The 16,814-nt window shown below is 37.7% G+C and overlaps 1 protein-coding gene across 2 annotated transcripts in view; it reads right to left on the bottom strand.

Annotated features, from left to right (window-relative positions):
* Positions 1 to 3,439: 3,439 nt before the first annotated feature.
* The window catches only part of fhit (fragile histidine triad diadenosine triphosphatase), a 253,367-nt gene continuing 239,992 nt past the window's right edge, over positions 3,440 to 16,814 (bottom strand). For both annotated transcript variants that reach the window (XM_027176380.2, XM_047810216.1), the window contains exon 7: positions 3,440 to 3,552. In XM_027176380.2, the coding sequence (XP_027032181.1) occupies positions 3,451 to 3,552 (102 nt within the window). In that variant the 3' untranslated portion in view covers positions 3,440 to 3,450. The remainder of the gene's footprint in view (positions 3,553 to 16,814) is intronic.

The following is a 16,814-nucleotide window of genomic DNA, read 5'->3' as shown; positions in this document are numbered from 1 at the left end:
GATGTGCTTCTCATAATGTCAGAAATGCTGCAAATGAAGCTGCATTTATCCCTTAAATACACTTGACACCATGACAAGCATTCCTGCTCATCTCTATTTAGGTATGCAGAAATTGGAGAGCTCAGAAAAACACATTGTTTTCAATTTTAATCAAAAATAAATTAGGAAAAAGACTTAATTGCACTGCATGTATTATTATATTCCAGAGATCGGAAAAATATTCCAGAGATAGCTAATGTTGAGGGAGATTTCTGTTCCTCAATAAGGTAAGAGGTCAGACATGTTATAAACTGAAATATGACGATTGTTATTGTATTGTGCAATTTGTATGGAGATGCTCTACGATTGCTTTTGGTAGATCTGGCAACCCTTAAGCTTATAACTTTTTTTTTTACATGGATTCCATAGTTTCTTCTGACCTGTTGTTACTGTTCTTTCAGGATTTTTGACACTCACATGTCTGTTATCCCTGATCGTCAATAAATATTGCTATCCTGTAACACCGTGTGTCCTGTGTTTTGACCCCTCGTGGACTTTCATAATAAGATTTAGATTCGCTGTCATAAAAAACGTTGCGTTTACTCCCTTGCATCGAGCCTTCATTACCAAGTTAATCCAAGCCTGAACAAAGCCACTGGAGTTTCACTGGTGATTTTAGCAGATCTTTTTTAAAATGATGTTAGAACAGTAGAAATGTGCTTTTTTCTGAGCTTGTACTCAGAAATCAATAGCTTCAACTGGCTAACAGGTTGGTATATGTTGTACAACCGTGTGTATAATTCATAACCATGAACTTTACATCGTTACAAATGATGATGAGGTGAAGTATTATCCAGACATGCTCGCTATCACTGAGAGGTGTAGCGCTCTTAATGACCCGTTGCTATATCAAGAAGGTAATTACGGCAAAGATCTGTATATAATGTCCTTGCAGAAAAACATGCACTCAATATTATCTTGGCAGTCATTTTAATTGAAATTTCCTGCCATAAGCAATGTATGTATGATTCAATTCTAACAGCTCATTTGATTCAACATGCTTTCAGGATACGACATTGTAATAGGTAGGAAGTAATTACTCTATGTCAAGGCCAAGAATAATGTCCAGGTTTAAGTGAAGAGCACTAGAGGGTTCAGGTGCAGAAGACAGCAAGCTTGATCTCATGGGAAAAAACTTCCACTGTGGATTTTTATGTTGTACATCTATATGGTGCACAAGTGATAGATCAGCCTCAAAATCTATAAGACATTTCTATAAAGGAAAGCTCTCAATAACGTTCCTTGAAATTCACAGGGCCTCTTTTTTTAAACTTGTTTACTGGAAGGCGTACGTCACGAACGCTGTGACAATTGTATTTCCTTTTCCCGATGAATAAGTGGCAAGTCAAGATGATTTTATTTCCACATTGATAAAATTACGAACCATAATAGCCTCCAGTGTGGCGCTTGCAGATGTGCGATAACCAACAATATATTTACACGATAAAGGAGCATACGATGGAAATGTCATTTTGTCATGTTGCTTGGATAACTGTTGCATTTGTCAACATTTATTTATTCTTTTAAGTGTGATTCTTTTAAGCGTAATATGTGCTACATCTGTACATCTCTTTAACCTTCCCGGTAGCTGACGAAGCTCTAAGAAAGAAATCCATACGCAGATTAATAACGATCGCTGTGTTTCTTACTTTACCTGAGCCGTGTGTCCTACCTCCAGGCTGAACCTTATTTAAATTGAACGACGAATCGTGTAACAGATGGTTTACCGTCTACAGACGGATGACTGACCTTTTCGAAAGCACCTTGGGTTTCGAAATCTTATTTTGCCCATTTTCCTCACTGACAGGATGACACATCTGCTTAGGGAATAAGCCCCGAAAAAATTAATAAATAAAATCCCAATATGGTTACTTTCAGTGATTTACATGATGCCAATGGGATTAGTAATGAAATGTAGCTCAGGACACTCATGAATAACAAACAGAAAGTGAGATGCCTTTGCATTGCATATCAGAACGCCCGGCTGTGGAATAAATGCGCTACTTAATCGTACTGATCTCCATAAAACCTTCATGGGGCTTTTCAGAGAACCGAATGCACTAAAGACAGGAAAGGGGGCACGCTGTGTACCGAGTCCGACTGCATAGCCAAACGCAGAGAACAAATAATCAATCAAAGTAACACAAGAGCACACTTCGCTGTAGTGGTCAAGGGGATAATGGAGGTTATTTACTGTTTACTGCAAAACCACACAATACCATAAGAGACTGACCGGGTTAATTGAGTTGAAAGAAGAAAACAGGAGTATATTTGAATAACTGAGCTGTTAAAACATTCAGGTGCAAGCTTGCTGATTTATTAGGAGCATTTTTTACCGGTCGAATTATTGTTTCTTCACGAGGCCGACATTTCCATTTCATTCTATTGCAGAATAAAAGGTATTTCTTTCCATTATGTATAAATGGGCTATTCTGGATATCTGTAAGCAGGAAGTCCTGACATCCAGGAAATATCCTGACATCCACTAAACTTTAGTTTAACATTGACTCTGTATTGGAAGATGCTGCCACTCTTACTTGTGCTCTAATCTTGATACGAGTATTTATTGTTCCTATAGACGTACACTCTTTATGATGTTCATTATGTAGTTTATGTCACTTGGGTAAATTAGTTGACATTTTTTGGACAAATTACAGATTCTGGTTTACCACCAACAAGTGAAAAGTGGGATGCATTTGCATCCAATGTTATAATTACGACTGCGTTTACATACAGAGATATCCGACAACTTGGTCAAATTGTGATACTCTTTTGGCAAGCAATGGTTTTAGCCATTTTTTTTTAAACAATGTCAAAGGTTTTAATTTTGATCATTTGTACATTTTTTTTTCCATCCAAATTTTTTTCCCTGACTGCATTGCATATCAGTTACTTTAAGGCTTGCTGTTTAACTTCCTTTTTTTCTTTTTTTTTTGCTAGGTGATTACTCAAAGTCTCAATTTGGCATTGACGTTGACATTAACAGATATCCCTCCCTCACACCTCCTGTTAGTCGTTACGTCGCCGTACACTTAACCATATTAAACCAATCATAATGGAAAAATGAAAAAAAGGAAGAAAGAAAAATCACAATTTGTTACTCTCTTTTAGAAATATTGCTATGTGCGTTGCCACATAAATACAGTTTTGTTTCTTTTCCCCTGCAGGAAAATACACACAGCTAATCAGGTACTTTTGTTTTCAGCCAAAAATCCATCGTTAATTAAAGCCAAACAATAAAAAAAAAGTAAAAAAGTAAACAATGAGCCATTTTCCATCGCATCCGTATAAGACGGAAATACTTTTATCGAGAATGTTTAACAGCATTTCTAAGTGATACCAATTAGACAGTGTTTATATTACACTTTTATAATACACTTTTTCTTCCTTTTTTTGTTTTACCAAAATAAACTAACTGAAGAGACCTCTCAGCTCCGTCGCCTCTTTCTCCATCTCTTCCTCCGATCTCCATTTGGACGCAACGTCTTCGCTTTCACGGTCATGTTTCTGCAGCTAAAGACAAATCACATAAAAAAAAGAGTGTTAAATAAATAAATATAAATACAATGTACTAGCAGAAGAGAACTTTCCATTACTGGCCTCCAGACATGCAAATAACAGAATGTGGCGGAACATTAAATAGGGCAGTAATGCTAGAGAAAACATTAACAAGTATGTGCTGTTATTATTAATCTGTATGGGTTTGTGGATCCCTCCTGAATGCTAGTCGAAGAAAATGCCTAAGACCTTGAAGGCAGCTTATCATTTATGTTGCTTCCATACACTACATAGATATTTCCAGAACTCCATACCATAAATCACCTTTTTCTATGTGTATATATATATACGAGGGCTTTATTTATGTATTCAAAAATCGCTTATGTTATTTTATTGTAGCAGAGCATTAAACATACCTCCAGGGTTTAGAAAATTTGTTTCCTATGTACTGCAATAGATACCAAGGAAATCTTTTTATTTGCAGATATGGAATAGTGCGTATATACATGAAGTACGTATCCATAAAATAATATGCTTATAAAGCAGATAAAGATGATCACCATATAAACAAAACATATGTGAGAATCTACAGGATTTTATGGTTTTCCATTTTTCCATATTTCCAATTAACTGAGCAAGTAAACTTTTCCAGTGTCTAGATCTATTACAAAATACTACAATTCACTTTTTTTTGGGTGAGGGGGTGTAATCTTTTGAACAGGGTGATTTTTTTTATTGAAGTTATTATTCTGTATTAAATGTTAAATTCACTTAGTCTAATGTCTCCCTAGTCATATTTACATCACTAGAGCTTATGTCACAGTAATGTGCTTAAATTTGTTCATCGTGAGAGAAATAGGCGTGAGATGACGGGATGTGGGCGGGGAAAATAAATCAGAAAATAAAATAAAAACAAAGCTTATCCATCATCCTAAAGCAGAGGTGGGAGTAAGTCACACATGTGCAAGTAACAAGTACTGTAAGTCTCAAGTCATGAATGTCAAGTCAAAGTCAAGTCGAGTCTTTTTTTAATATTTGTCGACTTAAGTCTGACTCGAGTCAAGTCAAGTTCCCCATCTCTGAATCATTTAACTCAAGTCCGAGTCAAGTCTCAAGTCATGAATATCAAGTCAAAGTCAAGTCGAGTCTTTTTCTAATATTTGTCGACTTAAGTCTGACTCGGGTCAAGTCAAGTTCCCCATCTCTGAATCATTTAACTCAAGTCCGAGTCAAGTCTAAGTCATGAATGTCAAGTCAAAGTCAAGTCGAGTCTTTTTTTAATATTTGTCGACTTAAGTCTGACTCGGGTTAAGTTGAGTCCCCCATCTCTGAATCATTTAACTCAAGTCCGAGTCAAGTCTTAAGTCATGAATGTCAAGTCAAAGTCAAGTCAAGTCTTTTTTTTAATATTTGTCAAGCAAGTCTCAAGTGTCAAATTTGCGACTTAAGTCTGACTTGAGTCAAGTCGAGTCCCCATCTCTGAATCATTTAACTGAAGTCCGAGTCAAGTCTCAAGGCATGAATGTCAAGTCAGTCAAGTTGAGTCTTTTTTTATTTAATATTTGTCAAGCATGTCTCAAGTCTCAAATTTGTGACTTAAGTCTGACTCGAGTCAAGTCATATGACTCGAGTCAAGTCATATGACTCGAGTCCCCCATCTCTGCCCTAAAGTCCCACTGAATGATCTGGACTGATTGGCATTACTTAATAATGGAGTTTGCTCAATGATCAATGCTTGTATATACACTTACAATCCAGATCCTGAGGGCTTTATCTTTTCTTCCTTTCCGAATAAAATGTAATGGACTTAAAAGTATGGACTCAGATAGAACAAAGCCATGAATTAAGTCAAATAAGATTACCTATTATATATATTTTTTAAAGTATTGGCACCCTAGAAAAGGAAGGGGTGGAGGTGGAGTTAGTGTGTACTGTATGTGGTAGTTACAGTGGCTGAGCTGCATTATTGGAAGATTTTGTACATGACGTATTGTTCTCAGTTCTCTGGAGTTTTGTTGGTCTGATGATTTGCTTTAATTATCACGTTATAATATGTTATAAACTTGTTCATAGTTCAATGTATACAGATATATGAAATATAATGTGGTGCATTGAGAGTTTGACAGATTTGGATTCCCTCACTCTTTGTTTGTTCACATCTCAGAGCCTGAAACACACACAGCATGTGTTTAGCCACACTGTTTCCACCCTGACTATCACACAGCATCCAGATCTTACCCCATACGATGCTTCGCACTGATCGGAAAATGACATTGCTGTTGAAGAGCATTTGGGATGGGATTATACTTACTGATTTATTCTTCATGCCAGTAAACTGAAAAAAAAAAAAGTCGCCTGAGTCTAGATGACGGCACGGACGCTTATCGGTGTCATATTTTGCTGTGAGCGGGACTTGGGGAAGGGCAAGTTCCTGGAAAATACATCTGAAAGTCCAATGGAGCAAAAATAACGCCTTACATCAGCTTGCAATGCCTCACAAAGGGGCTGTCATAATAACAGTATTAAATTTAGACCTCTTTTACAACAAAATCAATGCTTCTGACAACGCTAACCACATCCCTTTAAAGCCTCAGCCATCAGGCTTCTGAAATCAGCGTTGACATATTTGTTGCAAATTGCTCGAGTAAATGAGACGCCCTGCTATAAATGAAGGCTTGCTATAATTATTTCCATTATTTAAATGATAAAGCCCAGAGAGTTTTAATGATATATACATAAAACAAGCAGTTAACGCTGGACAAATTACTCAGTAATGAGCTTTCTCTTACATGTCACATATTCTTCGTCTATTTTTGTCCCTTTTATTTACCAGACCTTAATAAAACCTATTTATCTGATCCGATTCATTTTAAAACAGAAGCAATTTGCCGGGAAAAACGAGAGGCTCTGAAATACTTTGACATTTAATGAAAATGAGAGTCAATATTGCCTTTTCAGTGAAAACAAGTACATTTGTTTTCATAGCGTTTGGTTTCTTAATTAAATTCTGGAGGATTTCCAGTCTGGTTTTGAAAAAATATCGAAAACCAAAAATATCTGGTGTATAAAATCGTACAAAATTAATGGATTGTTATTTGGGTTGGATTTAAATCCTTTAAAAAAGAGATCATTTATATCAGCGCTGTATCAACACTTTATTATGTATTGTTATTGTGACAACACAGCTCAGATTCCACAGACTCTAATTCACAGCATGCATTTTAGCCTGCAAACACTTAACACTGACTTACTTCTTTTTTCAGTTACACAGCTACTGACCGAAGCCCCCGCACACTAGAGTAACCCTAACCCAGTATCACTGATCTCACGTCTGAGGAAGACGTTGGAGAGGCTGGTGCTTACATAGCTGGAGTACATAGAAGTGGACTATCATCTTTCTACCTGGATACTGGATTACCTCACAAACCGACCACAGAATGTGAGGACTTGTGACTGTAAGTCTGACATGATTGTCTGCAACACTGGTCCTGGCTCTATTGCTCTTCACTGTCTACACTGCAGACTTCAGGTTCAGCTCAGCAACTTGTCACCAGCGGAGGTTTTCTGATGACTGATGCAGAACTTTGTGAACTGGTGCCAACGGAGGTTAAATCACCTCTGGATAAATGCGGAGCGGAAGGCCTAAGAACTGGTGGTGGATTTCTGCAGGCACAAACACACTTCACTATCTCCAGTAAACATTTAGGGAAAGGATATTGAGAGAGTGGACTCTTATATGTACCTGGGTGTTCATCTGAACAGCAAACTGGACTGGACACACAATACGGATACAATTTATAAGAAAGGGCACAGCAGACTCTATTTTGCTGAGCAGACTATTTTGGAGTCTTTTGCAGGGAGCACTACTGAAGACCTTTTTCGACTCTGTGGTGGCCTCAGCCATCCTATACATTATGGCCTCCTCTGGTGCAGCAGCATCTCTACTGCAGACAGAAAGAGACTGGACAAGCTGATAAGGAAAGCCAGCTCAGTCCTGGGGAGAAAGGAGGATGGTACTGTAGCTAAGCTATCATCATTGATGAAGAATGACTCTGTACAAAACAGTTACATCTTTGAACAGATCCTTCAGTGTTAAAAGCATTTGTAAGGTCTTTTCTACCTGCTGCTGCTATTAGACTGTATAATCAGAGCTGCTCCCAGTGAACCAGTCACCATAATGCACAGTGTTATTACCGTTTTCTTAACTGTGCAATAACAATAATGTAAATTTTTGTGCAATTTTGTGTAACTGTGCAATAACACCATTTTTTAAATTGTGCAATATTACCTAGTGCAATTTGCTTGGAAGTGTATCTACTGTATTGTTAGCTTCTTTTCTTTTGTATTTATACACTGTACTGAATATATTTGTATTATGTTTCTACTTATATTTTTTCTTTGCTGCTGTAACAGACATTTCTCCACCGGGGATGAATAAAGGTATATCTTATCTTGTTTTTTTTACAGTGCCCCTGGAACAGTGAGGGTTAAGGGCCTTGCTCAAGAGCCCAACAGTGGCAGCTTGGCTGTGCTGGGGCTTTAACCGAGATCCTCTGATCAACAAGTCAGAGCCTTAACTGCTTGAGACACCACTGCCCCTGTAAAACTCTTGGGAGTGCGCTGTTTGGAAAATTATGAATGACGGGGTGGTGAAATGCAGAATGACTTACTATTAAACTACAAAAACTACATTTCCTAAAAAGCTATATATATATATATCTATATATATATATCTTTTTAGCTCTTTTAGCTTTTTTATATAGATATATAGAGCTACATTTAGAAAATCATGGAAGAAAAACAGAGGTTGGTGTAGGAATAGCAGTTTATAGATTCTAAGAGATAACTGAAGCTAACATTCCATGTTCCAAGTCAATAAATAGGAAAAACAACAACAACAAAAAAAAAAAAATCAATCAATCACTTGCCATGTTACTGTCAGGGATTTACCTCCCATGCCGAGAGTAGCGTACAGAAGAACTCAGCATGTGTAAAGAGCCTGCAGTGCTACAGCGTGCACCTCTGCGTTGTCGTGCGTTTATGTTCTGCTTCACATCTCATCCCCACCCTTGTCCTGTTATTGGTTGTACTTGTTGTGCTTCCTGATCAGTAATGTTTAGTGCTTTGTGGTTCCTGATCTTGTTCTGTGTCTGGATTAATCCCTGTCAGCGTCGTGTATCCGCATTAACTCCCTTCACATGGCGGTTTCAGTGTCAACGCACAATAGTCCTCTATCCTGAAGCCTTACCTGAGTAAACTTCATGCATGTAGACTTCCATACAAATTAATTAATTAACACCTCCTCAAAAAAAAAAAAAGAATTTTTATAGTTCAATATCAATACATATTAGCATATTAACTAAGGGTTTATAAGGAAATCTATTTTACTTGCTCAGATACTTTAATAGAAAAAAAAATGACCGTCTTAACAGATAGTAACAGATACTGAGCTGCACGATCACGTTACCTCCACAGACCCCCTGATTTTATACACATCAATAGGAGGGGAGGCTCGAATATACCGTCTAAATACCGTCTTACGGTTGAGTCGCGCGTATGTCATGCAGAACCACATGTAATGATAGAGTGTGTCAAGAAGGAAGTCGCTGTGTAAAAGAAAAGGTTGTGATGTCATACAGATGGCTGACAGCTCGCTTTGCTAATAGTTCCTCTCTCTATGCAGTGACATCAGGTGCCATAGTCAAGTCCCTAGCTGCCTCCTCTTGCTTAAACGGTCACTGCACACTGACATTGCTCTGTGTGTGTGTGTGTTAAAGAGAGAGGGAGAGAAAGAGAGAGATAGTGTGTGTGTGTGTGTGTGTGTGTGTGTGTGTGTGTGTGTGTGTGTGTGTGTGTGTGTGTGTGTGTGTCCAAACTCGTAGCGAGGAAGGGGACTTCCCGAACAGATTGCTGCCACCCGTTATCTCCTGTCTCCCGCTAAGACAGAGGCCATCTTGATGGCATGTAAATACATTTCAGCAGCTGGTACAGTAATTACTCGGCAAAAATAATATTCCCCCGACTGTCAAAAAGAAGTGCCTCTGATGATATCTTGTCAAAGCAAGCACGTGTTTCTGTGAATACCTGATGAGGCCCGAGAGGCATCACGATTCCGGTTCAACAGGAGGCTGAAAGTAGATGCGGCGCTCTCACCGGTCCTGCCTGTCAGATGACTGTGATACCTTGTCACATCATGAATATTAAAACTTTTTTTTTTAAATAGTTCTCAGGATCTGAAATGAACACAAACCCTGAGCGACACACTCAATCTCAATTTGATTGGTCCACCAATACCCCTTTTCCACCAAAAAGAACCGAATGCTGGTTCAGAGCTAGTGCTGGTGCTGGTTCAAAGTTGGTTCCACTGGCGATCCTTCTAGAAGAACTGGTTTCCCTTTCCATCGGTTAGAGAGCATCACAGAGCCGAGTCTGACGTCACTGTATACGTGTCACGTTACACAGCAACATTAGTGCAGCAGCGGCAAACACAACAACAATGATGGATGTTGATTTACTGTTAATGCTGTACATTGGCACCCAAACGCGGCAAATCCAGCATGTACGTGCAGCTCCCAAGTAATTTGTATTAACGGAGGTTGTATTCAAGAAAATACATAACATTATTTTATCATTAACACAGAAAAACATTAGCCTTAGCATGTAGCTACCTACAGAATTATCATGTGTGCTGATAACTGATCACATTGCGATAAAGTAAAAGTATTAAACATTAGTTAGTTAAAAGAAAGAACTAGTTCTAAATTAGGCTCTGGCTCTGAACCAGCAAACTGCCTCGGTGGAAAAGGGGCACAAGTTCATCCGAATCTGTCTGAGGTTTCTAAAAATTTAGAAGGAAAAAAACAACAACATAGTGAGCCGAAGTTCTGCAGTTCCTTGATGAAAAGTCAAGAAGAATCAACAGACAGTAACTCAATCGATCACTGTTTATATCCAGGGTGAGCTGAAAAGCGTGTCAAAATGATCGAGATGCGGAATCAGGAACCAAGAACAGGCCAAAATGAACACAGGATCATTTACGAGTTGAAAAAGAGTAGCTGTGGTGTTTAAAATCCAAAACAAAAACAAATAATAATTGTTATCGTGTCAGGTTTAGCGAAGTCCCTCATTGATCTCATAATCATATACCCGACATCTGACCCTGAACAGCTTCTTGTATTAACTTTACTGCCATTTTCATCACGTTAAAAAAATCATTCTCTTTCCTGCTCATTACCCTACAATATACTAGCGCATTGAGGTGATTCCTCGAAAAACAGATCAGAGACCCGTGGTAATAACACTCTACGAGAACACTAAGAGAAATTGGACTTCATTAACCCAATATAACCCCATCTTCTTTCAAAGTGTCAAAGCCCATTGGGGGTCACGACCCCTGCCGAGTCAGATAGGACACGCCGGTATTAACCAGTGACCCATGGGGTGAGCAGCCTTTATGATCCCTTTCTGCCCTGTGCTAACTGGCTCTGATATAACAGAAGAGAACAGATTCGGTCTGTTCTGGTCACAGCTATGCTTAGATCTTTGCATATTGAAAAAGTTTTATATTAAGAGGGGAGGATTTGGGAAGGACTGGAGACTTAGTACTAACCACTGGGTGAAAATATAATGGGATTCTTCTTCTTCTTCTTCTTCTTCTTCTTCTTCTTCTTCTTCATATTATTATTATTATTATTATTATTATTATTATTATTATTAATAATAATAATAATAATAATACTATAATAATAATAATTAACCATGTAACTAGCACACAAAATCTGTTATTTGGTTTAATTAAAATTAAATGGCTAAATGAATAATGAATCCTTCACTTTTTTTATTTTTCCATTCTTTTTTTTTCTTTTCTTTGTTTTTAGCCAAAAAATGTAAATCCATATTTAAAACAGTCTCCGCACTTCTTAAAGGAGATATCGTTTCTTTAAAAGTGCCACCGCGTATAAATATAGCACTTAGCCGTGGACATTTCATTAAGATTTCATGATTGTTTTTCCGTTTAATCTTCTTCCATTATTTCCCCTTCATTACACTGAGATAAACACCAGCAAAGGACACCGAGGTCTTGATTCACCAAGAATAGCACGAGCTTGAAAAGAATTTATGATAATCCCTCGCCTTGGAATTAAGTAATGCTTCCAAACTGTTAAGTATGATTCTGTGCTTTCATATCATTAGGGATCATTCCGCAAATAAGAACGGACCGAGAAGCCGTGTAAGTAAGGAAAACGATGGTAGGTCTTGAAAAAGAGATAGAACGTTGAACTTTTTAGTTAAATTAAATGCCATCAAACAGAATGTGAAAAGCCTCGGACCACTTCACTAATTCATGCCTGTTTCCACATTCTCCTTCTGATGAAAGGCAGAAAGCCCTCATGATTAAACCTTCCTGCTCCATTAACTGAATGATTAAAGCTCCACGGCCCATTTGAAACGCACTCACAGGCCGGTATTATCTCCATTGTGGTTATGTAAGACATTTGGAAGATCTGGGACAGTGTGCCGGCACCCGGGCCTTTGTTTCGTGGTGCTCTATTTTCTGGTTTTTGAGGTCCTGTCAATTTTGGACTGTTTCCTGAGATGGACTTGATTAAACAAATTTTCTATGAACCAGTTTCTTCTTCATCTTCTTCTTCTTCTTCTTCTTCTTCTTCTTCTTCTTCTTCTTCTTACTATTATTATTATTATTATTATTATTATTATTATTATTATTATTATTATTATTATGTATAAACACTGAATAAACACTTCTTAAGAATCCAATATTAATTATGCATGAAAAAACACTTCGCTTACACTGGAGACTCCTTCCATTAATGTTCACCACATCATTACCAAGTAATCATGACTTTTGTATATTCCTCTATTAAATAACAACAGTCCCTCTGAGCGAGCTGTTACTATAGCGACGCCCAATCAAACATCATTCTCTAATTGCTTAAGCCTATATGAATGGAGATAAGCAGCTGGAGGTAATCTTCTAAAGCTAGACCAAATCCAGCCACCTCACAGGTCCATTAAATATCCTCATGTCTATCATTTTCTATTAATACATTGTCATGTGTTGCGTGCCTTCATACAAATATGTGATAGCGAAAGCATGCCGATGTCTCACCGCATGCTAAAAAGCCAGTCCGCACGTTGGAGCCAGAATTAAACACGAGGCTCTATCCGAGTTTGAAGCGCCATCAAGTTTAATAACATTCTCACATATGCAAATCAATGCACCGAATTAGAGAGATGTTTTGCCGCCTTGTCAGAGTATAAGTGTGCTAATTCATAAGGGGTTCCAGAAAAGCACAGATTTTAATGACAATTTCAGCACCCTGTTTTTGTGAGGAAAACGAGTTGTCCGGCAGCAGTAAAAAAAAATGTTTCCACTCGGAAATCTAAAAAGAATGCAGATTTCATTTGCACAAATATCCCTTCCTGAATATTTAATCACAGTATATTCACTTATTCACAGTAAATTCCTATTTAGGGTGAGTGTTAATAAAGCTACATGACATTAACACGAGCCCTTGACGATTCTGTCATAACTTTGTGAAAACAGTAACGTTTCTCTGGCATTACCTGTCATAACTAGGGGTCATAATACCACCATATGTCACCTGCCTACTGTATGTCAACAGTGCAGTGTTGTATAAAGTACTAGAAAGCAATACTTGAGTAAAAGTACAAGTACCGTACTAGAAAAAGACTTTGGTAGAAGTGAAAGTCACCTTTTAGAATATTACTCAAGAAAAAGTCTTAAATTATCTGATATTTACTGTACTTAAGTATCAAAAGTCATTTTCTGATATTTAATGTACTTAAGTATTTGAAATAAAAGTTAAAAGTAAAATTTCAGTGATTTTCGGTAGGCGTAAGACCAGGGGCGGTTCTAGGGTGTCATCTTTAGGGGGTTTTAGCCCTCAGTGAGAATTTAAAACAAGAAGAGTTTTATATTATATATTATATGACTACATAGTAAGCCAAAAGTTATGGTATTATTAAATGGCAAAAGTGGACACCAAAATTTTATGCATGATGTAATGATGTCAGTCTTGAATCAAATCATTTCATGTATGTGTGCATTCTCTACAAAAAGTGGGTCCAATGAATGCAGTCATTAATAAACAAATATTCACAAGACAAAGACCAAATAAATAAATGTTATTTTTATTTAGTATTGATGTTGCATTAATATTTTGTTTGTGCTATCAACTCTGGTAATAAGAATAGTGACATTTCACTGCTTTTGGTTGCTTTTGGTTGCCGCCGTTATAGATAAATGCCTCCAGCTCTGACTGTACGTGCACGTGTACCTGTGCTTCTCCGTAGAGCGTGCGGACGTGCAGTGACACTCTATAGGAGCAGTGATTCGCCAAACCTCCCTTATTGCAGTCGCACACATTTCTTCTGATTTTATTTTGTAGTAACGAGTAACGAAGATGCTTATTGGAAATATAACAGAGTAAAAGTATACATTTTATCTAGGAAATGTAGTGGAGTAAAAGTGAAAGTTGACATAAATTTAAATAGTGAAGTAAAGTACAGATACGTGACATTTCTACTTAAGTACAGTAAAAAAGTATTTTTACTTCGTTACATTACAACATTGATTAAGTGCTTATGAATGTGTCATGTAAACCTATGAAGCACGATACTGTGCTTACCGTGTCATAGTCATGTAATAACTTACGGTATTTTGTAATACATACACTGTATTGACACACTGAGTGTGTGTTTTATGTCCATGTTACTACGTAAGTCTTATAACACATTTTGTCAACAAAAATGTCCTTCGGTTCAGTTGGTCTTTTAATTCCAGTTCATAAATGGTTTCTCTTTCTTATGTAGGTTTATGTCAGTTGTTATTAAGATCAGATTGGGAGTCATGCAGCACTATGAAAGATGCCATACAGGATACACTGCATAAAAGTGTCATAATCTACTGTCAACAAAATATGTCACTTGACACTTGAGGTAAATTTCTGTACAGTATATGTAGGCTTATGTCAGTAGACTGATTTGTAGGCATCATGTAGCATGTGAAACGTACTGTAGTCAGGACACACTGCATAGGAACACCATAACAACCCCTGATGTCAACAGTACAAAGTATACATCACTATACTTAATGAGTTACATCAGATTGACTAGTCTTTATTCTTACACTTTGGATAAGTCTTTAATGAATGTCTATGCGGGCTTATGTCATTTGTCATTACACCTAATGTCATGTATCATATAAAAAGAGACAAGCAAGGTTATAACAGATTTATGCACCATCAAAACATACAAAAATATGATGTCAGTGTCAACTACCAAGTATTAAATACAAAAGACACTGCATGGGGTGTAATAACAACCTTATGTCAACAAAATTTGGACATCTTTGTGGCATCAGTCTGCTTTTGTACAGATGTCTGGCTTGTTACAATCAGCACAGCTATGCTACTAATGCTACTAAAGTCTTACCTTCTAATTTTCATTGCTGTGGTGAACCTCAAAACACACTGAGGGAAAGGCGAGAGCTTTAACCTTTGTCAAAGATCTGACCTTCATTTTCCTTCATCCTTCTTAGTCTCCAACCAACTTCACTTTCCTACCTCCTGAGTCTGATTTGCATCTCAGGCTCAGTCACAAGCTGTCATTTCCTGTTCTCCATAAAGCCACCTATCAAACAGACTGGATTATGCACAGTGACAGACAAGGCTTCCACTGCTTCAAAAAGCACAACCTGCTTTGGGCATCCTTCTCATTCACTGCCGTGGATGTCATTAGACATTCGGTGGTAATTAAAAGACAATGCGGGAAAAAAAAAAAAAAAAGATTGGCACACGCGGTAAGTGTCCTTGCAAATAAATAGGGATCGTCTGTCGCGTTGCCTTTGAAATGGAGTCTGTTGTGACAGAACAAAGAGAGTCAGGCGACAAGAATTGGACTTTTTTTTTTTTTTCGCAATAAATATCCATTTTCTTGATAGATCACCAATGGCCAAGGACACAGGAAACATTAGCAGTGATTGCAAAGTTTGTATCAAGGGAGATAAAGAACAAAATGAAGACTACTTAGGAAACTAGTCGAGGGAAAAGAAATGATGAATTAGTGTGGTTTTGCTTTTATACTGCTTTGTTTTCGTTTTTTTTTTTTCTTTCCTTCTTCTTCCTTCTGTTTTCTTCTTCTGTGCTCTGTTTGCAGGTGTGTTGGCTGACTGCCAATCAAGGAAGGAGAAAGAGAGTGTGTAGGTGTCTGATTTGTACCTGTACGGACCTACAGGCTGGTGGCAGGTGTTCTCAGTGGACTTGTGGATAATCTAGTGTGTGTCACAACATCCAGCTACTTTCTCGCCCAGCGGAGACTAATTACTCAGTGTGACAACTCGTCTACCTCTCGGTGCCCTTCGCTCCGCCCTTTCTCTCTCTTTTTCTATCTCTCTGTCACATGGGTGGCAGACGGTTTAAGCTGTAGATGTACTGAGAGGGTTAAGGATATCGGTAGAAATTTAACTAAGACCGAACATGATTCACTCGTGCTTCTTTGAGTTGCAGCCTATTGCAACATGTTCCTATAGACACGGTCCATGCTGACAGACTGATACATCATTCTTTCTTTCTATGCAGGGATTCTAACCTTAAGCTGGGAAGGTTATCTGTTATAAAGCTTGGGCAATTAACCACTTATTTCCAAATCTTACTTATTTAAATAGCACAAGAGCCAAGCAAGGACATGTGAGTGGAGGTAAATATAGCGTAGTCCAGGGATTCGGGGGAAATGGACTTGTTCCGAGCAGAATGGATCGATGTTTGATCCAAGGCTAATTCAGTGATGGATGTTTTCTGAAAGATGAATCATGGCTGCTTATATCTCAGATTGCTGCTTATCTAATCGCAATCATTTATGTAAATGTTAGAATTGAAGGTATCTCATCAAACCAAACACTTGATTCAGATACATGCTTGCTCCAAAAATGGAAGACTTCATATCAGATTTGTGAACAATTCAGACAGGATAGGGATTGTGCTGTTACTGTTTAAAATGCAATGAGATCAGACACCTTAAGGCTAATTTTCCAAAAATGTTGTATATAAAACATTCACCTCTCTCATTTTAATCCCTGACATCCTCCATTTCAGTGCCACATTCTAGATCTATTTTTGAGATGCAATGCATACACACAGATCACTTATTTAGAACATACATATCCTGTTTATTCTAGTTTCATTATGAGAGGACAAAATAAATTTCTCCGATGTGAAATATTCCAAGATGGCGGC

Source organism: Tachysurus fulvidraco, chromosome 2 (assembly GCF_022655615.1).
Source record: "Tachysurus fulvidraco isolate hzauxx_2018 chromosome 2, HZAU_PFXX_2.0, whole genome shotgun sequence".
NCBI lineage: Eukaryota > Metazoa > Chordata > Actinopteri > Siluriformes > Bagridae > Tachysurus > Tachysurus fulvidraco.
This window is presented reverse-complemented; position numbering and strand designations above follow the sequence as displayed.